Source organism: Camelus bactrianus, chromosome 16 (genome assembly GCF_048773025.1).
Source record: "Camelus bactrianus isolate YW-2024 breed Bactrian camel chromosome 16, ASM4877302v1, whole genome shotgun sequence".
NCBI lineage: Eukaryota > Metazoa > Chordata > Mammalia > Artiodactyla > Camelidae > Camelus > Camelus bactrianus.
The window spans coordinates 57,286,103-57,312,396 of record NC_133554.1 but is presented as its reverse complement, the minus strand read 5'-3'; the positions used below and the strand labels follow the sequence as shown (position 1 = coordinate 57,312,396).

At 57.4% G+C, this 26,294-nt stretch overlaps 2 protein-coding genes across 2 annotated transcripts in view; both read left to right on the top strand.

The window, feature by feature from the left end:
* The first annotated feature begins 3,395 nt into the window (after positions 1–3,395).
* Positions 3,396–26,294, top strand: part of TIMP2 (TIMP metallopeptidase inhibitor 2) — a 42,864-nt gene continuing 19,965 nt past the window's right edge. Inside the window, exon 1 of the mRNA XM_010950695.3 lies at positions 3,396–3,820. Coding sequence (XP_010948997.1) covers positions 3,691–3,820 — 130 coding nt within the window. The 5' untranslated portion in view covers positions 3,396–3,690. The remainder of the gene's footprint in view (positions 3,821–26,294) is intronic.
* Positions 3,827–25,382, top strand: CEP295NL (CEP295 N-terminal like). Its single transcript, XM_074343829.1, has one exon. The coding sequence runs from the start codon at positions 20,457–20,459 to the stop codon at positions 22,128–22,130; it is 1,674 nt and encodes a 557-aa protein (XP_074199930.1). The 5' UTR covers positions 3,827–20,456; the 3' UTR covers positions 22,131–25,382.

The following is a 26,294-nucleotide window of genomic DNA, read 5'->3' as shown; positions in this document are numbered from 1 at the left end:
TGGCCCACTCGTTCTTACTCCCCCTCTTGTCATCTTCGGGATGTCCTACAGTGAACCCCTGCCACGGAACCTTGGGGACGGATGTCTGGGCTGGGCGGCACCGCCCGCCGCTGTAGCCATGAATCTGATGCCCATTTCTCTCTGAGGGCTGAGCATCAAAACCCCAGGCACATGGGCACATCCCCCACTTCCTCAAAGGGCCCCAGAACTGCCCAAGACACTCCCCCTCTTTCAGGGCCAGATTCCTGAGCCTGTGGGGCCAATTTTAATGCCTGGATATATCGTAGAGCATCTGGTTCTTTGGAAGCTGGGGAAAGCAGCGTGGCAGCTTCCGCTCCACTCCGGCTGTCTCCAAGGAAAGCATACTCCATGAGCAGGAGGAAAGGGCTCTTCTCCAAACTGGGAGAGTGAATCTAGTGAGAAGGGGCGCTTCCAACGTGCGCCCCAGTGCTGGGTGGACACACGTGGGTTCAGCGGGGCCTCCTGCCCAAGGCCAGCAAGGTCACTCTGATTCTGTTGACCTGAGAGGAGGGAGAAGGAGGTGGCAGGGCATGTCCTCCTGGCCCTGGACCGTGTTTACTCGGCCAAGCCCAGCCCGGGACGTGTTTGCTGGGTGTGCTCCCGCATGGGTGGGACCGCTGACAGCTCTGCTGGGCTTGGCCTTGAGAAAGTCTCTCTGGGAAGGAGGCAGGGGCAAGGTGACTGGGCCTGGTGGGAAGTAGTGGCCCCGGAAGTGTGCTCTGAGGGTCCTGGAGGCCCCCTCCCCAGCTAGCCTGGCAGATGCTACCCCCTCCTGTCGACCCTGAGTCCTGCCGGGAGCCACAGATATAAACCGCGGTCCGGCAGGCTGTGGTCAGAATGCACGTGGGGGCCGGGCCAGGGTCTCCTGTAGGGGCCTCTGTTGGCCCACCCCTAATTTCAAGGTAGGGGAGGCCAGTGAGGAGAAAAGCCTGCGGGGGCGGGGTCCTCCTTCTTCCTTTCCTCTCTTGCCTGGCTGTGGGGCATCCTGACCCCGACCTCCTCCTCGGGGCGGAGGTCGGAGCTGCAACCTGAACTGTCCTGCGTTGTTGATGCTCTTGGTGGTGGAGCAGGGGCGTGTGAAAGCGCATCTGTTGACACTGGAGCCAGAGCCTAATCTGCTTCCTCTCTTGAGAAGATTCCTTATCTGAGGCCCCAGTGCCTTTGCTTTTGAGGTGGGAAACTGCTAAGTAGGAGCACAGGCAGAGGGTGACTGGGAGAAATGGAGACGCCGGGGGAATGAGGCTGGGCACCCAGGAGCCAAGGCCATCACGGGCACCAGATGGCTGGCCGGCCAGGGTGGGGTGAGCTTTCAGGGGGCCGCTCTGTCCCTTTACCTGCTGTGCCATCATGAGAGTCATTTAACATTCAGCGTCTGAGAGCACCCACCACATGCACCAGATTTTAGAGCCTTTGGGCAGCCAGGCCCAGCAACCCACTAGGAAGGGAATTTTATTACCAGCGTGTGGATGGAGAGGCAAAAGGTTTGGCGAGGCCAGCGAGGTAGCTGGGCGGCGGCGTCTCTAAGTCACACGTGAGCCCCCTGCCCCTCCACCCCCATCCTGCCTGGCCTGGCACAGAGCCCCATCCTTTCAGAGGGGCCTGCTCTGCCCCTCTGCTTCAAACCCTCTGAAAGCTCTGACCTCAGAGTAAATTATGGTCCCCTCCAAGCCCCTCTGAATTTCCCCCCTGCGTCGTCTCCCCTCCTCTCTCTCCTCATTCACCACCTCAGGGGGCTTTGCACCCACCATTCCCAGGGCCCGTTGTCCACTTTGCAGAGGCATGAATGCCCTGCTCTTAGGACAGCGTCCACTGTCGATGCTCCAGTAAGCACGGCTGATGGGAGGAAGGAAGGAAGGCCGGCCCAGGCCCTGTATTTCCTGCCCTTGGCAGCGGGTGTGGACTCCACTTCCCTTGTGCACCACCGTCAACCTGCCTCTGCCATATTTCCTATCCTCACTCATAATTGCTCATTTATGTATCTATCTTGCCTAAAAGGCCGAGAGCCCCTAAGTGATCTATTTCTTTCATACACTGACACATTGATTTTAGCTTCTGTCAAATTCGGCGGCATTTTGTTCCACATGGAACAACAAAGAATGAAAGGAAGGAAAAGGCTATAGGCAGCCAACGTGCAATAATCTTCCGAATGAACTGTACTTAAAAAGTTAGCATCAAACGTCATTTCACGGAGGACATGACTCTATTTTACAGCAACAAAGGCTGAAAAAGTGACTCTGGGTTTGTCAAGGTGCTAAAAATAACTGCTGTCTATTTAACTTTTCTCCAAGTTGTCTGTTTCAAAGTGCAGATAAACAGAAAGAAGCCGTTTTTCCATTCCTTCAGTATTTTCCAGTTTCATATCTCAAGTCAGCACCACACAGTTTAGCAGGCAATTATTCTTTAATTATGTCATTTTGTTTCTCGGTTTACAACTCCCCAGCTAGATTACAAACATCCTGTGGGCAAGAATGAGGCCCCATGTGATACAGTGCCCACCACAGAAGGGGCTCAGAGACAGGCAGACAGGGACCCGGCAGTCACACTGCCCGGGCAATCCACACCTCTAAGACTCTCCGCCTTTCTTGGAACACAGAAGTGTTTTGGGAAAAGTCCTTCAGCTCCCACATTTGTGGGCTAAGGGAGGGACCTGTGAGCAGAGCCCAGAAACTGCCTTCATCCAATCATAGTGCCTCCTGGGCTCCTGGGCCCACCCCCAGGCTCTTGCTGGCTGGTCAAAAATATGGCCAGTTTATATAAAATCCTGTTTTGTTCATAGTAACCACTGTCCCCTCCCCCCTCCAACTCAACTGGTCAAGCACACTTAAAATTCTAAGGCCTCCATTTGAAAAAGGAATCCTCGGTAAGTTTCCCGAGGCCACCCAGCCAGAGAGGGCAGGGAGAGAAGCGGCAGGGAACGACCCCCTCTCCAAAGCGCACATCCTTTGGCTCAAGCGCCGGCTAGAATCTAAGGGACCCCAGGAGTGGAAGGCAATCCGGGCCAGGCTGGAGGGGAAGGGGTGGTGGGTGGGCCGCCTGGTGCCCTGGAGTGGTGGGCTTCGAGACCCAAGCGCTGAGTCAGGGTCCACTGGGAGCTGTCTGCTCCGTAGCGCCTACTCCTCGACCCACCGCCCAACATCTGGGGACCTGTGAGGCTGCGGGGTGCGGCCCCCGGCGGTGGTAAGCCAGGTGCGCAGCGGAGGGCCCTGGCCGTGCCAGGCCGGGTACAACAAAAGCCGGGCTTGGGGGAGGGCCGGGAAGCGCGGGAGGCGCGCGGGGAGGGGGCTCTGGGAGCTCCCGGAGCCGGCATTGGCCGCCCGCCACCAGGGGGCGGAGCCGAACAGCCTCCGAGCGCAATAAAAGGCCGGCTCGGCCCGCGCCCGCGGCGCACGCATCCATAGAAGGCAGTGGAGCAGTCGGTACCCGGGCCGCGGCGCGATCGCTCGCTCGCTCGCTCGCCCGCCGCCCCCCGCCCGCTGTCGTCTCCGCGCCACCAGCCGCGCCCCGCGCCCCAGAGCGAAGAAAGTTTGTGTGGCGAGTGCGGGCCGGAGCAGAGGGCGCGCCCGCGAAGCGTCGCCGAGACCCGCGCGGCCCCCGCCGGCGAGAGGGGAGCGCCCCGAGCCCAGGCGGCGGCGGCGAGCCCGAGCCCGCGCCCCCCGCCCCCCGCCCGCCATGGGCGCCGCGGCCCGCAGCCTGCGGCTCGCGCTCGGCCTCCTGCTGCTGGGGACGCTGCTCCGCCCGGCCGACGCCTGCAGCTGCTCCCCGGTGCACCCGCAACAGGCATTTTGCAATGCAGATGTAGGTAAGGACGGCGACCCCGCCCCGGCCCGGTGCTCACCTCCCCCGCGGGGCGCGCGGGACCCCCAAGGTTTCGCCGGTGCCCCGCCCGCCCGCATCTTGCAGAGGGACCCAGCGCCCGCCTCCCAAGCCTCGGTGCCTTCTAGAATCCTGCAAGTTGACGCCAAAATCGTACTTTCTTTTTCCCCTTCCTTCTCTCCCTTTCTTTTCCTCGCTGCCGAGATGCTTCTCAACCTCAAAATTCCACCGAAATTCCGCTGCAGCTCCAGCCCCAGTAAAGGGAGCCAGGGAACGGATTGGGTTTTGGCAGGCAGAGGGCCCTGGGATGCCGGCGCCGGGGGCAGGGAGAGTGGGGGACACAGCGTGGGGGTGGGGAAGCCTCGGCCTTGGTGGGTGGAAGGATTGAGGACCCCAGGAAGAAACTTTCACAGGTGAGACGGCAGTTGGGCTGTTCTGGGCTTGGAACTGGGTAGGGAGGGGCTGCTCTACCTGGGCCTCTCCTCCAGCCCCATGTAGGGTTCACCAGATTCCGCAGGGGCAGGATGGAAGCTTCCTTCCCCTGGGCAGGTTCCCCCTAGGCCCGGAGGGGCAGCAGAGCCCCAGGGCAAGCTCCTTGCTCCATGTCCTGCCCAGGAAGCATGGCACACAGGGTCTGGCAGAGGGGTCCTTGAGTGGCGAGTGCTTTTTCAGGACATCCACACAAACAGGGGATTTTGGTGACTGGAGGTTGCAGGTAGGGTTGTAAGACTGCGTAGAGTTCCCCCCAAAATATATGTTAAACCCTCAGGACCCCCGAGGGAAGGAGGAGATGGTTATTTGTCCGGATCCATAGAGGGGCAGGGGACAGAAGTGGGGAGAAGGCAGCAGAAATGGGAGGAACCAGCTGGGCCCTGGAGGTTTCCATCCAGGTGTGACAGTTGCAGGCTTCTACTGCCGCAGTGACAGTGACTATGACTGACTGCCAGGTTTTCCTGGGGGTGGGTTCAGTTAAACCACTAGGACAGATGCACAGCAGGTGGGCCTCTGCAGCTTCCTCTGACTTCCCAGCAGGTTTTCTTTTCTGCCTGTAAGTCACAGCCAACCCATCACCCTGTCTCAGGCCAGGTATGCTGAGTCCCAGCTGCCCTCTCCTGTGTAAACTCAAAGCCTGGGTCTCTGGGTTTCCTCCGTGGCAGCCACGCCCCTCTGATCTCCTACACTTGGCTCCTGGCCACAACCCAGCCTGGCGGCAGGCCTTCAGGTGCTCCTACCTGTGTGCACCCCGGAGCTCAGGCCACCTGCGCTCGGGGCGTGGTGTGTGCTCGCAGGGAGGTTGCCACAAAACCCCGAATCGGGGATGGGGTGGGGTGGGGACTAAGTTCTGTTCTCCCATTTGGGTTCGGCGCTCAGCAGGATTTAAAGGGGAAGGAGAGGTTGCTTCCCGTGGGGGAGCCAGAATGGGCCCGCCCACAGGTGTCCCCTGGGAGTCCAGGCCTGTCTGGGTCCCATGCTGAGAGACTGTGCTTCTAGGGCAGAATCAGGCCCAGAAGGAATCCTTGGCTTAGAAGGCTCCCAGGCTTGGCTCACAGCAGGAAGGGGCTGGGCCTTGGGACCCCCTGACAGCCCTTGGCTGCACAGAGAACGCCCAGCCAGCCACACCCATCCTTGCCCAGCATCCGCGGGGCAGCACTGGGGCTGTTTTTGCTTTGGGTTTGGATCAAGGGCAGCAAAGGTCAGGTTCCGGGAGTGTCCGCAGGCCTCAAGGCTCCTCCTTGCTTCGCGCATTATCCTCTCTCCCCGGCTCCCTGGCACTTGTGCCCAAACCACCAAGATCATGTGGAGACAGAACTTTTAACCCCAGCCCAGCCCAGCCCTGGGGTCCCCCCTTGCAGAGTCCAGTGCACTAGATTCCCGTGGCTGCTGGAACAAGGGACCACGCGCTGGGGGGCTTAGAACAGCAGGAATTGGTTCTCTCTCAGTTTAGGGGCCTAAAGTCCAAAATGAAGGTTCTGGCGGGGCAGATTCCTTCCGGAGGCTCTAGGAAAGAACTGCTCCAGGCCCCTCTCCAGGTCTCTTCCCACAGCTTTTAGACACATGGCTCCAATCTCTGTCTTTACACGCCACCTTCTCTGTGACCTCTCTCTCCTCTTATAAGGACACCAGTCCTTGGATTTAGGGTCTACCCAGTCCATGATGACCTCATCTTAACTTGATCGTATCTGCAAAGACCCTATTTCCAAATAAGGCCACGTTCCCAGCTTCTGGGTGGACATGAATTTTGGGGGGGATGCTCTGCAAGCCAGGCTGTCACGTCTTGTTCCACAGGCAGCCCCTTTGTGCTCAGCTGACCGGGGATACCTTGCTGAGACGTCCCAGGGTGCGGCCTTTCCTTGTCCACTTCCCCTTTGGGTGGTGCAGGTCCTTGACTTCCTCGGTAGTGATTCCCTGCTCTGGCTGAGAGCAGAATTGCCTGGAGTCTGGGTCCCTTTGCAGATATAGAAAGTCTGACTCAGACCTCAGCTTTTGTAGTTTTGAAGCCCCACGGGTGACTTTGTGCCGCCAGGGCAGTGGCCCAGAGGTCTGGGGAGGGTGGTGGCCTGGCACGTGTTGGGGTCCCTAAGGACTGGCCTTGAATGCAGCGTGCGGGCTCCTTTCGCTGGCGGCTGGATGAGGCTGGCTGAAGGACTCGCTGTCTGTAGGAGGCAGTTGGCTTAGGAGACAGGCGCAGTTCTGCCTGCCTGCGTGTGGACCCCTGGGAGGCGTCTCCTTCACTCTTGCAGCCAGTAGGACTGGAACTGTGGTTGACAAAGTTACTACAAAGTTACGGGATTTAGAATGAAGGGATGGAGGAGGTGGCTTGGTCTTCTCCTGGAAGACCCTGCTCCGTGGCCTTTTCCAGGAAAATGAGGACAAGAGGGAAGCACTTCACGTCTCAGCGTGGCTCGGATGTGCGGCTGGCCCGTTTCCCTCTCGTCTGATGGCGCCCCTCGCCATCTCCCGCAGGGCTGCACAGCTCCAGTCGTCTGGCTGGAGACCAGCTCTGGGCTGGTACTTCGGGCAGTGCCACGGTGCGGGAGCCTGGAGTAACTTAGCCGACTGAGCGGCTTGGCAGACCCAGGCTGCTCCAGCCAGTTTCTGGAGTCATAAACCCAGGAGCTCTCTGGCCCCAGAGAATAAAATCTCCCCTCCATCCTAGGCGGCGGGGCCCAGAGCCGCTGTGTCCCAGAAGCACACCCGCGATGCCATCTTTCTGGGGGTGGTCCCATCTCCAGACGCTGCTTTCCACAGACCCTCTGATGGTCTCCAGCACCATTTGGGGCAGGGCCCACAGCCAAGGCCACATGCTGGTTGCCAGGGTGCATGGGCTGGCCTTGGGCACACCCTGATGGGGGCCAGATAGTGGCCACCCAGGAATATACGCCACAAGTACTCAGAAATGGCAGCGACCTCAGCAAACACATGCTGGGGAGAAGCAAGGAGGGAGATTCCTGTGAGTTGAGTGAGGCCTTGAGTGCACAGGGGCGGGGGCGGTGCCCTTGAAAGACACTGTTGGCGACTCGTTTTGCAGAGTATGTAATCGGTGTGTGTTTTGTACATCCTGGTCATCGTTATCAGTCTCCCGGTTTCCACGAGCTGTTACGGAGTGGCCGGCTCCGCCCCAGGGGCTGTAAGGAAGGTGTTTTCTACCCTCAGGAAGGAGTGCTGGACACTGGTGCCGGGTAGCGTGGACGCAGGTGTAAGACTGTGGATCAGGTGGGCAGAAGCCCTGCAGACCCCGATCCTGACCGCCAGGTCGTGGTATAAAGTAAGTCAGACACCACATGCTTCTGATAAATAATTAACAAAGAAACTGTGTCGCAAGGTAAAAGGCATTTGTGGATCTGAAGAGAAATTCTGGGTTCTGGTGGGAGGGGGGGTGCCGTGGGAGGCACTCAGGTTCCTGGGCTTGGTTTTGGACAATGTCCCCAGAAGATGTATTCTCCAGGGTTGGGAGACAGGCAGAGAGAAGAGATGTGTGAGGGCCTGCAGGCTGTGCTGCGGGCATGACTGTGGCTGGGAGACACTGCTGGTTCCTCCCTGTCTGTGACCTGAGGCCGTGGTGCCAGCCTGCAGCCTGGGACCTGCTCCATCTTCTGCAGCCTGTGGTCCTGGATGCCGGTCCTGGAGCAGCAGCTGGGTTTGGGTCCTGCCTCTCCTCTCCCCCTCCTCAGCTGGGTTGCCAGCTGCATCCCACTGGTGCAGGTGTAGACAGTTTGGGCAGGGGCACGGGCTGGGGCACACAGCCACCCTAGTCCTGACGCAGAGCCATGGATCCAGTGCCCACGGGGCTGTGGGAACAGATGAACCCCTTGGGTTCCAAAACAGCTAAGAGATGTGCCTGGGGGAACCCAAGGTCGTCGGAGGATGGGAAAAAAACAGCAAGAAAAAGAAGCATGAAGGAGGTCAGGAGAAGGCAGACTGAAGATGGGGTGTAAGTGCCCCCCAGCTCTTCCTGTTCTGGACGCCCTCCACCCTGCAGCACTCACAAACGAGGGCCAAGGGCAAGTGGTCTGCTGCCTAGGGCGGTCTTTCTGGAAAGAGAAAAGCAGAGTTGGGAAATCAAGGTTGGAAGCATAGCGAACCCTAGATTGGAGGACGGAGCTGGGGGAACACGTACCCAGTTACGGTAAAGTGCATTGTTTCCTCGTGCCAATGGACAGGCTGCCGGGAAAGGTGAGAGAGAGTTCTAGGTACAGAGCAGGCTCGGGTGCAGGAGGGCCCGAGGGAGGGTAGGACCAAACTTCTGGTTTATCACGGTTGAGGGGGAGGGGTTCTGCGTTCCAGCCCAAGGGCTTGAGGTGAGGCATGAGGGATGTGAGCCTGTGGGTGACAGCGGGCATCGCCAGGGAGGTGGCTGGAAGACAGGAGTCTGAATCGGCACCCCGTATTGGACCCTGGGGGCCCAGAGTGTGGGCGCTGACATTGCTCAGACTCCCCAGGGGATTCTGATGCCCACCAAAGCTGGCACAGAGCAGTCGTCTCCAAAGGGGGTACCCGGGACAGTCTAGATGTGAGAAGAGAATGTCACAGATACTTAGTGTCCAGGTTGGCCACTGCGTTTGTGCACAGCTGGACACGAGCAGGCAGGTTTTGAGAGTGCTTGGCTGCACTTCCGTTTCATTGCTGCAGGGTCTGGAGGCCGTGCGGACCACAGGGTGTCAGAGTCGGGGCGGGGGTATAGGAGATGCCCCAGGATGCTGGGGGGAGAGGCAGCCGAGGGAGGGGAAGGGAGGAGGACTTCCACACCGAGTGACGTTCAGGGCCGCCCCCGTGTCTCGGGGTGGGTGGAATGCAGCTGGCTCCCCCTCCCGGGGCCCCGCCCCCCAGGACTCCTGAGGCCGGGGCTGGCTGGGATCCCTGGGGCCTCTGGTACCCCCGTCACCGCATGGATGTGTAGCTCCAGTGGAGAAGTGACAGACCCAGGAGAGCCGCGTTTTGTAGCTGGCAAAATTGAGCCTCTCCCTGGGTCTGTGTGTCCAGTTGGCAACCTAGGTTAAGCTTCTGGAGACCCCAGCAAGGCAGACTAGGTGAGTGTTTGCTATAAAAAAATCAAATTGAGGTGTAATCTCTGTAAAGAAGGGTCTTAACCTGGGATGTATGGACCTCTGTCCAGAGATGGGAGGCACTCTTGAGCCCTGAAACTGTAGGCAAAGCTGTGTGTGTGTGTGTGTGTGTGTGTGTGTGTGTGTGTCTCTGTGTGTGTTCATGGCCGTGTTTTTCTGGGGACTGGGGCTGTGGGGCTGTGACTTCCCCTAGATTCTCAAAGGGATACGTGACCCCTAAAAGGTTTTGGCCTGTAGTGGGGAGTGGGAGACACGGCAGGAAGGGTCTTTGGAACAAAAGTGAGGGCAACCTTGAGCGCGGGCGCAGCAGCAGAGCCTGGAGCCCGGGGGTGGGGACCAGGGAGGTCTTTGCTGTCTCCCGAGAGCTGTTAGATGTGGGAGGGGGCCGGAGTGGGAAGGCAGCTGCGAGCAGAAGCGGGGTTTTGAGGGGCTCGGAGTCATCCAAGTGAGCAGAACAGGCACCTGCACTGAGGAAGGAAGGACCCGGGAGACAGAAGGCAGGAGGGAGGGGGCGACTGGAGGGGCTGCCTCTGGGATTTGACCTCGGTGCCAGCGGCCAGGTATCGCCTCATGCGATCGCTGTAGAGCTGCTGGGATACAGTGACGGTGGGGACTCCAGCTGTAAAGCTACAGCAGACAGTGGGGATGTGTGAGGGGGCCTCTACAACCCCACGACTCAGTCCGAGGGAGAGATCTGGGGCCAAGTGCCCTCTGCCTCTCCTTTTGGAGTTTCTCCATCTCCAAAGAGGAGATGAGGTAGGGGTTATGGGCGAGGATGACAAGAAAGGACAGAGGGGGAAGGCCTCGGACGGTGCCCATGGGAGGCATTCGGGGCCAGAGGTGGCGGGGGGGAGGAGGTGCATCCGCTCTTTCTGTCCTGGAGGCTGTGCTGGACGTGTGGTCCTCGCCCAGCCCTGAGGGCTGACCGTGGTTATCACACAGGTAGGGGAGCTTGGAGAGACACATGCTGGGCTCCGGTGCCTCCAGGGAGCTCAAAGGGAAACCCTGACAGTTCTCAGAAGGGAAAGTGACCGTGACAAATGACATAACAGCAGCTGTCGCTATGAAGCGCGCAGTGCTTGGAACTGTGTTCCACACGTTCCTGTAATTCACAGTTGTCATTCACAAAGCTTCCCTTTCTCAGAGGGTCAAACTGAGGCACGGGCTGATGGAGTCACTTGCTCAGGGGCCCACAAGTAGCAAACAGAGTAAGAAGAGTTTTAAAATGAGAGGAGGCTTCACAGAGAGGAGGCTGAATGTGGGGATTCTGATCCCCCTTCACTCGGAGGGGGTGGTCTCTGCAGAGCGTAAAGGATGGAGGGCCACGGAGGGAAACTCCTGAGAGCTGATCTTGTTTGTGAGGTTTGCCCATCAGCTGGAGAGGAACTAAATAAATTAAGCTCTATCCTGACAGTAGAATATTAAGCAGTCATTTTAAACAGTATTATGGATTCGTGTTTAATGACCTAGAAAAATGTTCAGAGTGCATTAAATTTATAAGCCCAGTTACAGTCTGTATGCTTCAACGTTTTAAACGCTGTCCAGTATACTTTTTTAAATGCACAATGCGTAACTGTAAAAAGGCATCGAACACATACCCAGGTTAAGAAGTCACTGCCGCCCAGGACCTGTTCACCCTCCTGGCCCCAGCCCCCTCCTTTTCCTTAGAGAGGTAACCACTGTGAAAATTTGCCGGCTTTATGTAGTTTGACTGCTTCTGTCTGTAACTCTGTCCCTTTTTCCCTTAACTGTGCATATGCATAACATGGAGAGAAGAGTCTGGAAGGATGTCTGTCGAAATTCAAGGCAGTGGGTGAGAGCCAGGGTGATCTGTGTTTCTTTCTGCTTGTCTGCATTTTTCTAAATTCTCTGTGATTAACGTGTATTAGTTGTATAATTATTTTAAAGTTAAAAGGTGACGGGGAGATGGGGGGTGAATGTCTTCAGGAGCGGGGAGGCAGAGAGAAGGTTGCAGGTGAGAGGGTGTGAGCCCTGAGCCTGGAGGGAGGGGATCACATCCAGGGCTGCCTAACTTTGATTAGGGAAGGGTTTATTGCTTCTGGGAAAGACTTACCATTTTTCTGCCTCAAAGACTTTTGCTTTTTATCAGCTTTACTGAGGTATAATTCACATCCTGTCCATTTATTTACACTGGACAATTCAGTGGTTTTTAGTGCAGTCACGGGCTTGTGCAGGCATTGGGGTGTGTGACATTCAGAGGCTCCCTGAGCTGGGCGTATCCGATGTCTCCGAGGGGAAACTCGGGGGCGCCTTTCTGACTGGTGCTGCCCCGAGGCCGTGCCCTGCAACGGGGGGAGCGTGATGCAGTCGGCCTCCTGGAACTTTGCTGGCCTTTCAGGGCTTGGCAAACTACTCACCCCCGGCCTCCGATTGCCTGTCGTGGGATGAGCCACGCCCGGTCCTAATACAAAGTCTGCAGCTGCTTTTGAGCCACGAGGCGGCATAGCGTGGTGGTTAGCTACCACCTGGCCCTTCATGGCAGCTTTCCCCACCTCCGAGCGTGCGCGTCCTGAGCCTGGCTCGCCTCTCACCTGGTGGCCTGCCCCTGCTTTCCAGCAGCAAGGATGCTTGCAGGGTATCATTCTCTGAGCCACGGGCCTAAAAGAGGGCAAGAACCCAGCCTTCTGTTGTAGAACATTCCAGGGGGAGGAATCGCTGGGGACTGAGCCTGGCTTGGGATGAGACTTCATTTGGCCTCTTCTGATCTTGGGTGGGCTTCCCGGGAGTCCCCAGAGGGCAGATAGTCCTCAGTTGTGAGTCTCTTAGGTAAAAGCATCGATTGTCTGTCTAGGGCTTCTCAGGGCAAAAGGACTTCCTCTCTTCCCACGAGGCAGGCGGTAGGTCAGGCAGGTGTCCTGCCCTGTCTGGGTGGGGAGCAGTCGGTGACTCACCGAGGTCGCGCAGCTGAGGACTGGCGCCAGGGGTCTAAGGAGCCAGGTCCTGGCTCAGGTCTCTGGAAACAGGTCGGACGTCACAGCTTTGGACTTTCCATTGCTCTGTTCCGTGTGGCTCGGAGCCTGGCTGCGCTTGGAAGGGCCGATTCTGGTAGGGATGTTTTGTCTTAACCTGAGCAGTGCAGGAGCTTAGAAGGGCCTTTTGGCAGAGCCGATCAAAGACTTTAAAAATAACGTCTCCCCTTTGGTCAGGCAGCTCTGTGTGCAGGAATTTTTCTGAGGGAAACGAGGCCGCAGGCTCGTGTTACAGGGACCCTCACCTCGTCCTGTTTGTCTCAGGGAAGTGTCAGAAACTCGCGGACATGGCAGCAGGGCACTGGCCACATCACAGCCTCAGAGGCTGTGCGGGGCCCCAGGGGACAGAGTTTCTTACTGAAATGTAAAAGGTTCAGAGAAAGGAGGGGAAATGAGATGTTCTCTTGCAAGTGTCTGTTTTCTGATTTCTCTCTGTTGAACTTGAACGATACGTGCTGTTTTTAGAGTCAGGGTGTGCTGAAGCATGGGGCTGATTGCAGTCAGCGGTGGGAGGGACCCGGACTTTGAAAGCTGGGCTGGTCCTGGCTCAGTGGTGGAGGAGGCCCCATTGAGCAGACAGGTTAATCCAGAGCGGGGAGCTGCGTTCTAGGAAACCCTGAGGTTTTGTCGGGAGAGCCTGGGCTTGGGAGAAGTGGCTTTGATCCAGAAGCAGCCTGGAGAGGATGGTGGTGGTGCTGTGCTGGGACATTCCGGAATGCCATCAGAGGCCCCAGCAGCTGAGTTTTCAGCCACCATGTCCTCTGTGCCCCCGTTCCCACCCCGCCCCCACTCCAAGTTGTCCCTTTCTGTGGGTGGGTGTACATGGTCTCACTGAGAAGAGGCTAAGGGACTGGGGGACGGGGTGCTCTGGGGAAGGAGAAGTAGACATAAGACTTTGTATCATAGGGCCAAGAAGAGAGGCCCTAAAAAGTGGGGTGAACTGTGGTCGAGAAGTTCCAGTGGGGAGAGCTCCTCCTGCCCCACGCCGGGTCAGGGACCAGGTGACCTCCCTCTGCGGGGGCCCTTCCGCCCACACAGGCTTTTGTCCCTGGATCAGCATTGCCCCCTAGAGCTCCAGCTTCCTGCCTCTGACATTCTCCTCTCAGGAAACCAACCCCCGAGATTGGTTGCTTTGGTATCTTGGGGCCAACATCACATTCCCCAGACTGAATTTCTTAACTGTCAAATTTGTGCAGATCGCCCTCAGCCCTAGACATGAGGTCAGGCATGTCCCATTTCTTATTTGGGGCGGGGACCTCAGGCCAGCAGTCCTCCCCACCTCCCTGCCTCAAGATGGCTCAGCTCAGCAGCGGCGTCCTAGAGGGGCTATGTTCCCAACCCGTTGGGGACAGGTGCTCTCCCTGCAGGAGGAGTGGTGGCCAGCGTCGTTGGAAGCCCTGACCTTGAGGTGTGACAGCTCAGAAGAGCGAGGAATGCTGTCACCGTGTTGCCAGGCTGGGGAAGGAAGGATTTTCTGCCTGCCAGAGCATCTTTAAACACCAAGAGCACGCACCTGCCAGGCGTCTTCACGGCGCCCCCAAGTCAGCTGTCCCTTTGCTTGTCAGCCCAGCCTTTGCGTCAGATCTCTGTGATGGGTGGACCCACAACCAGTGTCCTGATGGGTGCTTGCCCTCTGGCTGGCTTGTCACTGTCCCTGACTTCAGCCCTGGTGCTCTGATGTCACAGCACCCCAGGTCTGAGGTTCCCGTGGCAGCGGCTGCCAGAGTTCACCAGCTGGGGCAGGTGCGGGGCACTGGCGGAGGTGGGAAGCTGTGATTCCAGCCAAGCTTGGTCAGTGGGCCCCAAGACCCCATGCAGGCCCCTCTGGGTGGAGGTTCCTGTGTCCACCCCCTGGTCCCCTGTGGGGGTGGAGTTCTTTCTGTGTCCAGCTGTTTGGTGAGGCTTTTAAGGGGCCCTGGGGAAATGGACCAGTTAGGGTGCCCAGGCCACGTGTCCAGAAGGCCAGTTTGAGAGTCCCTGCACCATGGGGCTCTGTGGATATGGTTTGATCTGGAAGGATGGGTGGTGGACACTGGTGGGATGGGCTTGGGGGGCGTGGTTGTTTGAGGGGTGTGGGGAGAGGCCACTGCACAGCCAGAACAAGAACAGCTGTTGTTATTGGGGGCCGCTGACCTAGGCAGGGCAGCTGCAGCCGTAAGGTTTGCGGGACTGTGATTGGCATTGTCAGGAGACATCTAATAAGGCACCAGTTGGATCAGTCATAAGCAGCCCCCCAGCTAGCCTGGTGTCGCCCACAAATTCAGAAGGGTCGGTGCCTTGAGTCTGTCTTGATGAAGCTGGCTGGGGAGGTAACAGACACCATGACCTGAGCTTGTTCTCCGAGAAGCTGGCTGCCTTGCCTCTAGAACCTTCCCGGCCCTGGGTGTGCACCAGGAAGATGGTTGAATATGCAGATTCACAACCCCCACCCCGGGATTCAGGTGGACAAACCTGCAGTGGGGTCTGGCCAGGACTTAGTCTACCAGGACCCGCTCCCTGCCAGGTGATTCTGACAGCTCGTCCAGCGCCCAGCCAGCCTCAGGAGCCAGCACTCTGGAACTTAGCTGAGTGAGGATCGGGAAGTGAGCAAAAACAGAGGCTCTGGGCAGCCCCTTGGGTGTCACAAAGCTATTTTTAGAGTCCAGAACTCAGGAAAATGGAGTTTAAATGTTTCTAATGTTTGTTTTTTTCTGGGCTTGGCTTGGATGCCTCCAGTGATGGGTGTCTCACTACTTAACAAGTCAGCCCAATGATTTCAAGACAACCCTGTAGAAAGTGCTGTTTTCCACCCAGCCAGTTTCTGCCTCCCTGTAATGTGTTCTCGGTGGTCTAGTCCAGGCATCTGGAGACACGCACAGTAAGTAACCATCCTCTTCCCCAGACGGTTCACCAAGCATTTGGGTGTTTCTAACGGTGATGAGTGCTAGCATCTATGCAGCAGGGTGCTGCTGTTACTGTCCCCCTTTTACAGGTGAGCAAACTGAGGCACCTGGAGGTGAGCTTGCCCTGGGTCACACAGTCAGGACTCTGAACCACCAGAGCACAACGTTCTGGACTTTCCATCACTTGCAAGCCCCACTCCAAGCATTCTTGGTTCCTTAAGGCTTTTCTTCTTATGACCTGTTTTTGATCGTTTTTGCATTCTGCTCCTGAACTCTGAAGCTGCAGTCCCTTCTCCCAGGCCACTGCCTGCCTTTCCGAATCCCATCTGGGAAGATGCGTCTCTCTTATTCAGATTTTCTCCTTAGTGAGTAAAGGTGGAGTTTTCCTTTGCTGTAGGTTTCCTAGTAGGTGAGTTCCTGAGCATTTCAATAGTTCTATTTTGATTTGGGAAACTTCCCCCGACGACCTTGTCTAGTTAGACGTTGCTGGATGTGCACACCTCTTCTCAAGTTAGGTAGACACTCGTCTGACGGTCAGCTCCTCCTGCGTGAGGCGACCTTTTGTGTCGACGTCTCTGCGATGCTCAGAGCCAGAGGTGGTCCTGAGCACTTCCTGGGCCATCCCGGGTGAGGTATAACCAGCTTTGCGTCTTGGGAGCTGCACTCTCCCACTTGGCGCTTGCAGGGTTGGATTTGGGGACCCACGCACGGATCGTAGGTGTGTTCCCAGCGCGCTTTGCCTTGTTAGGCTTGGCCGGGTGTTCAGGCCTGTGAACTAGCCGAGCCGTGGCTTGCGTTCCAGCTGGTTTTCGTCTCCTCGAGGGTGGGTGTGTGCGGGGGGTGTCACATCCAAAGCTGACGCCCGGGATTTAGACGCTCAGGTACTTGACTCCTGGAAAGGCTGTCAGGGCCCCAGACTAGATTTACTCTTTAGACGCGATTTTGAGAAGCTTCTTTGTGTGACTGCCAGCCCATAGCAGTTTAGAAGCCATACAAGGAAAGGAGGGGATGATGCCGTCAGACACACAGCAAGTTACAACCAGGGAGGAGGATGTAGGAGGCTCTAAAAATTCAACCTGAAAAAACCAAATTGTGTTCTGAGGTCATTTAGTTTAGAAGAGCTCTGTCATATACATATGTATGACGTGTGTGCGAATATATATAGTATATTCATATATATATATATGACAATTTGGAGGGTCTTGCATATCTTAAAAGCCCTTGAAGGCTTCCCTATATTATAGTTTTAAAGATAAGCCAGAGTTCTCCTAAAAAGTTCAAGTTATGTCTGTTCTCTGTGCCCTCTCAGAAGACGGAGAGATGTTTAACTTTACATGTGAAGGAGTGCACTGTAATTATAAGGGAGTGTCCTCTCTGGCCATGCCAGCTGATTGAGAGCCCTTTTGTATCTATTTTTAAATGTTTCAAAGAAAACATGCTCAGCTGTGTCACCGGGTGCGGGGTCCGCGGGCCTCGTTGCTGCAGAAATCGGGACCACCTCGGGAGGAAGGAGGAACCAGACCTGGGCTGGGGAGCTGTGGGTGGGATGGGGGGGTCTATTTGAGGAAGAAGAATGGACATGAGCTCAGTGATGGTACTGGACCTGGGTGGGGGGCCTTCGGGGTGGCAGAGCCTGGCCAGCCATGTCCAGCTGGGATGGTGGGCCAAATCATGAGCTGCTGGAATGTTCCCAATCCTGCAGGCCAGGGACTGCCCGCAGACTTTGGTGAGATGGTTATCTGAGCACGTTCCTGGGCCCCTCCCCACCGAGGCTGGGAAGGGATCGGTCAGGGGCAGGACCCCAGAATCTGCATTTTAACCAGCTGCTCTGGTGACCGGGATGCAGGTGGCCTGGGACTGTGTCTGCAGACTGGCTGGCGTGGACAGCAGGGACCATTGTAGATGCGGAAGTGACCCCCTGGCTGAATTAGACAGGTGGCCGTGGCCACAGTGCCGGGGGGGGGGGGTCCATAAGGAGCCTGAGGAGGAGGCTCAGGTGAGACCCTCCGACTGGACCACAGGCCTGCCTGCCATTGGAGAGCGGGTGCCGCACAGCCTCCATCGTGGTGTGATCGCCGTTCCTCCTTCCGGGCATGGGGCGCCCCAGAGTCTCCTTAGGGGATCAGAAGCTGCTATGGGCCTGGTGCCCCACTGCTGCCGGTGAGGAGGGTCTCTCCCTGGCGGCCCTGGAGGGGGTCTGCCTCGGCTGAGAGGTTGTCTGAGCTGCTGCCCAGGTGACCATCACGGGCTGGCTCCTCGCACCGGGGACGCGGACAGGGAGAGGAAAAAGGGCCCAGTGTCCGCTGGGGGCTGCGGGCGGCCAGCCGGGTGTCCACCTCGCCCTCCCGTCTGCCACTCTGAGTGGGGCTTCTGTCTGGACAGGGTTGCGGCTTCCCGAGTGGCTCAGGGCACAGGCCAGCCTGGCCCGCGATGGGGGAGCAGGATCAGAGGACCAGAGGGAGAACCCAGGACGCTCAGAACACTCTGGTCTCAAGTCAGCGTGCGGGGAAGGGCTTGGCGGTGAGGGTGTGGGGGAGCTGGGGGCCGGAGGAAGGGTGCATCTGTCGGTTTGTTCAGGGTCCTCATTCCCCAACCAGGGAGCTGACTGTAATTCCTGGGCTTTATCCTCAAGGTCACGATCCAGGTGTTTTAAGTTTTCATCATTTGCATGTCCCCTCGGGGCGTATCGGCGTTTCCGAGTGGGTGGGGCCTCCCGGAGCGCGAGAGGCTCCTCCAGGTCTTGCTCATCGTCACCAGTTAACACGGGGCGAGAGCCAGTGGCTCCAGGCGCAGAAATAGACTTCGGCTCTCAAGGTGCAATTGTCCCCGTTCTCTCCAGCTGTCTTGCAAGGCAGACGAAGGGACAGTCACAGCTTTCTCCCTCTCCCTTGCTGGGACTCCCCTGTGGCCATTTCCAGGGATGAGAAAAGCTCAGTCTTGGCCATTTGGGTCCCAGATTCAAACCCCTCTCCTGCCTGTGGGCTGGGACAGTCACTCCGTTTCTGCACGTGTGTCATGGTGTGGGGGCACGCTCCCATGTCTCCTGCTTGCACACTGAGGGGTCCAGTTGCTGGGTCATGTGATGAATCTGCGTTCACCTTTTCCTAAAACTACCAAACTGTTTTCCAGAGCGGCCGCACCATCTCTGCATTCCCACCAACAGCACGGGAGGGTTCCGATGTCCCCATGTCCCCACCAGTGCTTGTCACTGAAGCAGTGTCTCATTGTCACTTCATTTTGCATTTCCCTGATAACTGTTGGTGTTGAACATCCTGTTTTGGGCGTTATTAGCCATACATAAATCTCCTTGGGTGACATCTGTTTCAGTCTTCTGCCCGTTTTTAAACTGGATTATTTGTCCTCTTCTTACCGAGTTGTAAGAGTTGTTTATGCAAACTGGGCTCAAGTCCTTGGTGGGGTGTGTGGTTTCCAGACATCTCCCTGGCCACGTCTTGTGCTTTCATTTAGGAATGATGTCTTTTGAAGTGCGAAGGTTTTTAATATTGATGATGTCAAATTGATCCATTTCTTATCTTGCTTATGCTTTTGGTGTTGTATCTCAGAGGTTTTGGCCCAACCCAAAGTCATGAAGATACACTTGTGTTTCCTTCTAAGCATATTCTATAGTTTAAACCTTAAGTTAAGGTCTGTGATCCATTTTGAGTTAATCTTTGTACGTGGTGTGTAATTCTGTATATGGTGAGATGGGGGTCTGACTTCATCTTTTTTTGCATGTGGATATCCAATTCTCGCAGCAACATTTGTTGAAAACAACAAAGAAACTATTCTTTCCCCCAACTTTCTTGAGTTGCTATGGCCCTTTCGTTGAAAATCTCAATCAAAGTTTAATGCCCCAACTTTCTCTTTCTCTGTCTTCTTGCTCGTCATGGTGATTGGCAGATGGGTACATATAATATTAACCGCTCTTCCAAGTATGTGACTGCGTGATCAGATTCACCCAAAGCCGGCAGCAGTGTGCCCAGCTGAGGTCGGTCAAAGACACTGTGGTCGACCCGAGGGGCGGTTGCCACTCGCCTGCCGTGTGATCTGGTTCAAGTTTCTCGGTGGTTCTCTGCCTCAGTCTCCCCACCTGTGAACCAGGGGTGCTGACAGCTCCTTCTTCCTTCAAGGGTTACTGTTAAAAAAAAAGGAAAGGATGAGCGGAGCAGTTGACGTCAGCTGTCCCGCTGATGCAGCGGTGCTTTCTGACGACCGCCGTCACTTTGGGTTAGAAGGGCTCAGCCTGGCGCCATGCAGACTGAAATGAAAGGCGGGAAGGGGTGCCCACATAGGGGAGGGGCCTCCGCGCAGGTGGTGGTGTCCAGGAAGCCGCTCCTTTAGCCCAAATCCAGCCATTTCTGCCGTCAGCTGCAAGTGGCAATGGACTCCATGCCTTCGGGTGGAAATGCAGCCCCTTCTCTAGGACGGCCTGGTGGGCATGTGTTCCTGTCCGCCGCCAAAGAGTCATGAAAAAAAAAAAAAATACGACTGGCTTAACCTCCTCTCTGTTGGGTTTGTGTGGGTTCCTGGTACAGACGCACACACTTCTCCCGCACGCACGCGCGCACACACCTCTCCACCCCTTTCCCGGCAGGCTCCCTCCACTTCTGCTTTCATCTGTACGTGGCTCCCAGTCCAGAGGGCCAGGCATTTTCATGCCCCACCTGAACCTTAACTTGTCTGCTAAGGTGGGGCCTGACCCTCGGCACTGGTGACATTTGGGGCCAGGTCGCTGTTTGTCCTGGGGCCATCCTGTGCATCACGGGATGTTCTGCAGCCTCCCTGGCCTCTACCCGCTAGATGCCAGTAGCACCCCCTCCCTCCAGGTGTGACAACCAAAACTGTCTCCAGACATGGCCCCCTGGGAAGCAAAACCACACCCTCTTGAGAACAGCTGCCCCACAGGGTCTCGGTCAAGGTGCATGAGACAGAAATTGGGAGCCGGAGGATAGGCCCTCCGGGTGGGTGTTGGGAGAGTGTCTGTTCCGCACTCAGAGCCCGTGTGCCTTGTCTCCAGGACCTCGCTCCCCTCGGAACGCTCTGGGCAGCACTGTGTCCTCCTGCCCTGGTGGGTTTGAGTGCAGCGGGCGTGGCACCCACGGCCACTTGGCCCCCAGCGCCCTTGAACCTCCCCTCGTGGCTCACACCACCTCCCCTCTGAAGCTGTGCCTGCAAAGGTCCTCGACATGAAAAGAAACACAGAGAGAGCCGCTCAGTGGAGCCCCAGCCCCGACGATGAAGCCTCGCTTTCGAGGCAAAAACACAAGTTGCTGCAAGTCCGAGAGAGGGGAGACGTGCCTCTGCAGAGAAGACAGGACCTCCAGCAGCGGGAGAGCCAGCTGCTCCAGCATTTGGCCCAGGTGTTGGGGGCAGAGTCGCTGGGGGCCCCAGACCAGCAAGTCCAAGGCCTGGAAAGGCTGTGGTTGGCACATCTGCTGGGTGTGGGGGGCGGATGGGCCGAGGACCGTGAACTTGACTTGGAGGGGCTGGCCCAGCGGGGAGCAGCCAGGCCGCCCAGGGCTGGGGGTAAGCCCCGAGCGGCCGTGCGGGCCGAGAAGAGTCACAGGGAAGAGCTGGTCAGACGGCAGCCCTGGCGTTCCGTGTCCCGGAGGGGAGCAGTGGACCAGGAGAGGCCGGGAGCCTCCAGGGCCCCTGGCCTGACTCCTCCTACCCCGACCCCGCCAGAGAGGAGAAAAGGGAAGCGAGGGCTTTCAGTGAAGACTGGCGGGGGCCACCGTCCCGTGGACCCTGAGCTGAGCAGAGGGTCAGACGTGGGGAAGCTCTTGGCTCTGGCAAGGGAGATCATGTGCCTGGAGAAGTGGGGCAGAGAAGCAGCCTGGGACGGCAGGAGGCTGCCGGGGAAGGGGTCAGCTCTCCCCGCCCAAGGCCCGAGAACCACCCGTCTGCACCAGAGTCCCGAGGGCCCAGCCAGCAGCCCGGAGCAGCTGTGGCCGGCTGGCCGGGCCCACAGGAGTGAGACCTCCTCACTGGCGTGCCCACGCAGGTTCAGCAGCAAGAGCAGGTGGCAGAGAGAGCTGGAGTTTGCCTTCGAGGAGTTGTTTAATACAAACAGAAAGCTGAAAAAACACCTGAGCTTGTACCTGGACCTCAAGCCCAGGACAGAGCAGAGCCCCAGGGAAGAACAGGGCTTCTTGGGGATGCAGTCACGGAGCAGGGAGAGCCAGAGAGAGAAGAAAGCCAGAGACCCAGAGGCAGACGTTGTGCCGGCTGGAGAGCCCATGAGTCCAGCGGGCGCGGACGCCCACCTGACACCATCCAAAACCAGCTTGAAAATGTTACTAAGCACACTGGAGAACCCCAAATCCCATAGGATGGCCAAGTGTGTGGTGCAGAATGACAGTACACAGTCTCCCGAGGCAGGAATGTTGATGGGCAGAAAGAACCTGTTCTCATGTAGCCCGGAATCCGGACAGGAGCTGCCCAGACCCTGTGAGCTTCACCCACGAGGACAGGTGGACAGAGCGGGCCTGATAGTGGCGAGGCAGAAGCAGAAAATGCAGATGAAGCGTCAGAGACCAAAGCAGCTGGAGCTGCTCAAGCCATTCGAGCACCCGAAGGAGAGCTTGGGGGCCGATCTCCAGACGGAGCCAGAAGGTGGGAGGAGGGAACCGAGACAAGCCAACCTGGCCCGTCTGAGGCCCGACTCCCGTCCCGACCCGGGGAAGGAAGGAGCGTATGACTGCAGCCCTGCGTCCCCCTCGGCTGGCTTCGTCGACGATGACGGGCACAGTCAGATGATCCGTGACCTCCAACAGCACATTCTGGAGCAAAACAAGTTGCACAAGCAGTTTCTTGAAGAAGCCAGGAAACGCTTGCAAGAGTTTCAGAGACTATGTTAAAAACGAGAGTCCTGCCTGCAGTAAATACATCGCTGATAACTGGGCGTTCTGCCGGGCCTGGTACCCCCGTCTGTGCTTGTATTTGCGTTGTCCGCTCAGAAACCCATAGCCTCTTTAAAAAACGGGCCATCAGTCGTCCTCCCGTCCTTTGGAGCGAGTTCCCCTGCAGGGATTGTGCCGAGTCCCAGTCCTGCCTTTTAAAAACTAAGTCCTGTTCAGGACGGCTCCTTAGCACAAAAACAGGAACCGTGTGGGGCGCGGTGCCCGGGTCTGGCCAGCGCAGCCGAGGTGTGGCCCAGAGCGGAGGCTGTTTTCATGTGCCGCGGGCGCAGATGGAAACTCCAGGTAAAGTGAAGTGCTTCAGATGTTTCAGCCAAATAAACGCTGGACTTTCGGGGGCATCCAAGGTCAGACAGGCACACTTTCAAAAGATACATCATTTATTGCTGAGACGTTAGCAGAGAGATTTAACTAAAATCTCTTAGTCTTTCAAGCCAACCTCATCTAATAGAACATCACTTAGTAACATTCGTGTAATTTTAATATTAGAAAGTGGGAGGGAGGGAGAAAGAAAGGAAGTGGGGGCTGGGAGGAACAAGAAACGGGAAGTGTTCCCGGTGATCCAGCCCTACAGTCTCCTTCTGGGGCTGGCAGTGGTGGGGGGACTGGGGTGTCTAGTCCTTTTCCGGCCCCTCCCCACCCCCCAGCGTTACCTCTGACCCAGCAGCCTTGGCCGCCAGGAGACCCTGCGCTGGGTGGGGTGTTATCTGTCAGTTGCATACTCAGGGATTGGGATGGGATGGAATGGGATGGACAAATTAGTCTGCAAAGAGCCGATAGTAAACACCGTAGGCTTTGCTGGCCAGATGGTCTCTGTGGCAACAGCTCCCGCCTACAGTTGCAGCTGGAGAGCAGCCACAGGCAGCACGTAGATGAATGGGTGTGACTGAGTTCCAAGAAGACACCTTATTTACAAAAATCGGTGGTAGGCAGGCTTTGGCCCTGGGGCCAGGGTTGGCTGACCCCTGACTTCACATATTGAGCAGAGCTGGTGCCTCCCTCCCTCCCTCCTTTCCAGGACCTCAGATGCACCGAGACTGACCCTCCTCAGTCACGATGCGCTGGCATCGTCGGCCCATGAATAGCCTTTTGTGATGGCATGTGTATTTTGTAGACAATATAATGAACAACTGAGAGCCCATCACCCAAACCCAAGATCTGGGCTGTTTGCTGAAAACCAGCTTCTCTCTGTGTGCTACTTCCTTTTCTGTGCCCTGTTCCTCCTCAGCGGGATTGCAGACCTGCTGAGCCTGGGGTTGTCCCTGCACTTCGCTACACACACGCATGCACGCATGCGTGCACACACACACACACACGCACGCACTATATTGTTCAGTTTGACTTGTGCTTGAACCCTATAAAAAAAGGGTACCATATAACGTGTGGTCTTTTGGGAGCTCTTCTGGATCCAACATAGTTAATACATCCGTGTCACACGCAGGTGTCATTTTTCCCGAGGTGACACATCATCACGCGACTGTCTCAAGCCCTGTTTCCTTAGCTGCTTCTGTTTTGGGCCTGTTCCCCAAAAGAGAACTACATCCCTCGTGCACTTGGATCAAAAGTGCCTTTGGAAGGTCTGAACACAGCATCTGGGACACGGGTGTGGGAGGGGTCCCGTTCTCACTTTTCTCCCCATTCTCATCCCCCCCCCTTTTTTGGCCCTGGGTTGACCATATGCTATTTTTCCTTTACAAATACTGAGTGGCAGACACACTGCCCCGCTTGCTGGAGGTGAGCCGTGAACAACATGCACGTGGGAGTCTAGGGCTTAAGTAGAGGATACAGGTGACAAGTGATGCCACGACAGATGGTGCTGGAGGAACACTCGGGGATGTGGGGGCCCTGGCCCAGCATCATGTCTCTGAGCATCCAGCCCACAGCCCCCAGACGTGTCCACTTGTACGAGACGGTAATGGCGTTCCATGGGTTTTTCTGGTTGTTTTAACATCAGTAGCTTGAGTGAGGAACCTTCCGCCAGCTCACATCTCCGGCATGTGGGTCCCCGCTGTCTGTGGCCTTTCCATTGTAGGTGGAGAAAATGTTCCATCCTGGCCCTATTTCTTCCTCTCATCTGGTTCCGGAATGTCACGGGGCCAGGGCTGCAGAGCCACTCCGCAGTTTGATCTGAGCCCAAAAAGATGAAGGTGGAAGTCCTGGGGCCAGGAGAGCTCTGTCACTCCCCGGCCGGATGAAGACTCCCGGCGGGGAGAGGTGTTGGCTCCCAGCCAGGCCTCAGCTGGCATTCCCGTCTGTCGCTGTGGGGTCACCTCGGTCTGAGAGGGCGGAGGGGGTGTCGTGGGATCACCAGGTTTAAAACCGTGGCCACGATGGGACCCAAACGTTGAGTAATGAGGTCTTCCTGACTCGGCCTGGAAGCCACAGTCAGATGATGGAACAAGCCTGCCTTTGAGTGTGTTATTTTTGTTTCCACTTTCAAAGGTCGTGTTTGGTGGCCCACATATTCTCGGGGAGGAATCGCCCCTTCTCGGCCACCCTTGAGCTAAAATAAAAGGAGGTGTGGGGGCTGGGCAGTGAGCCGTGGTGGAGGGTGAGTCATCTCTGCCTGGACAGTCGCTCCCACGCTGTCCCCCGGCAGCAGGAGGAGACCCCTGCCCTTCCTACCTGTCCTGCAGAAGGCTCGAGAAGGGTGGGAGGGGTGCCACTTGCCCAGGCCATGGTGTGGGTGATGAAACAGGCCTCCAGGGCACCCTTCCCCCCCGAAAAAGCTGGCCCTCCCATGATTCCCAGTGGAGATATGGCGGGTAACTGCCGTCTCTTGGTGGGATCCAAGGGGTGGGCAGCCCCTGTCGTCACTCCGTTGGTCCCTTTGACACAGCTGGATCATGGTGCCGAGGGCCCTGGGGCTGCGCCAGCTGAAAGGTTCCCACTGAGTCCTGCTGGGGGGGTGAGGACCTGCACGCGGCGGCTCCATGCAGGGTCTTCTGTCTCCCTGAAACGGGCTCTTTCCCTTTGAAACTATATCTTCTAGAACTTTCCCCTGGTTTTGTTGTTCTGCCCCACGTTTGGGGGCAGCTTCCTGTTCCTGTTTCACTCTGTGTCCTCTGCTCCCTTCCTCGCAGGCCTGCCTCTGAGCCCCTCCAGACCTGGGGCCCTCGAGAAGGCCTCCGTGGCCGACCTGCTGGGGGACTGGTCCCATTTGTCCAAGGCGTCTGCTGGGGAAGGCGGCGCTGGTGAAGCCACGAGGTCCGCTGTCCACAGGCAGTGCAGGCCTGCCGTGACCCACAGGTGCCTGGACATGAGACACAGGGACAGCAGTTCACCCGCAGCGACGTGGCCACTCCTGCCCTGGCTAGGGCTGTGGGCGCCATTGATCTTGGATGTGACCCCACGTTCCATGCATGCTGCTCTGAGGGTCCTCACACCTGTCCCTTCCCCGCCCAGCCAGGTGTGAGATCATAGTGCCTATGATAGTATCCAGAACCTCAGAAATATAAAATAATGGGGAAATAGGTTTTTAAAGTTGGGTGTGGGGTCAGGGGACCCTCTGACTTGCAGTGGTTTTTCCAATGAGCAGAAGATGGCCGCAAGGTGTGGGCGGCATCTTGCCTCCACCCGCCGCCCTCTGTGACGGGACGGATGGGGTCCGTGTAGAAGCGCAGCCATCTTGGACAGCTCCTGCCGCAGCCTGGCCGCGGCTGGAGGTGCGGCGCTGGGTGGGCGGCACCCTGCCCGCTGCCCACTCTGAGGGGCAGGTGGGCTGCCACCTGGAGGCCTATTTGCAAGGCTGCACTAAGGAGGAGCAGCTGAGAAACCAGGGCATGAGCCGCCCAGCCTGCTCGCTTCGGTTCCCTCCGCCTTGGAAGCTGGGAGTGTGGGCCCTGGGATCCCGATTGCTCCGTCCCAGCTCCCGTCTCCTGAACAATGCGGTGGGTGGGGGTCAGCCCAGAGACCACAGGCCTCTGTGTCCCATGCCCGGTCACTGCTGCTGCACTGTCCGTGCTGCCTGGGACCTGAGCTACGGGCCCGGCATGCATGTATTCGCTCCCCAAAATGAGGCAGTCTGGAGGGGGAGACCTGCCGGGGTCACAACCTACCAGCGGCAGCATGAGGACAGGACCCTCGTCTGCTGTCCCTCACTTC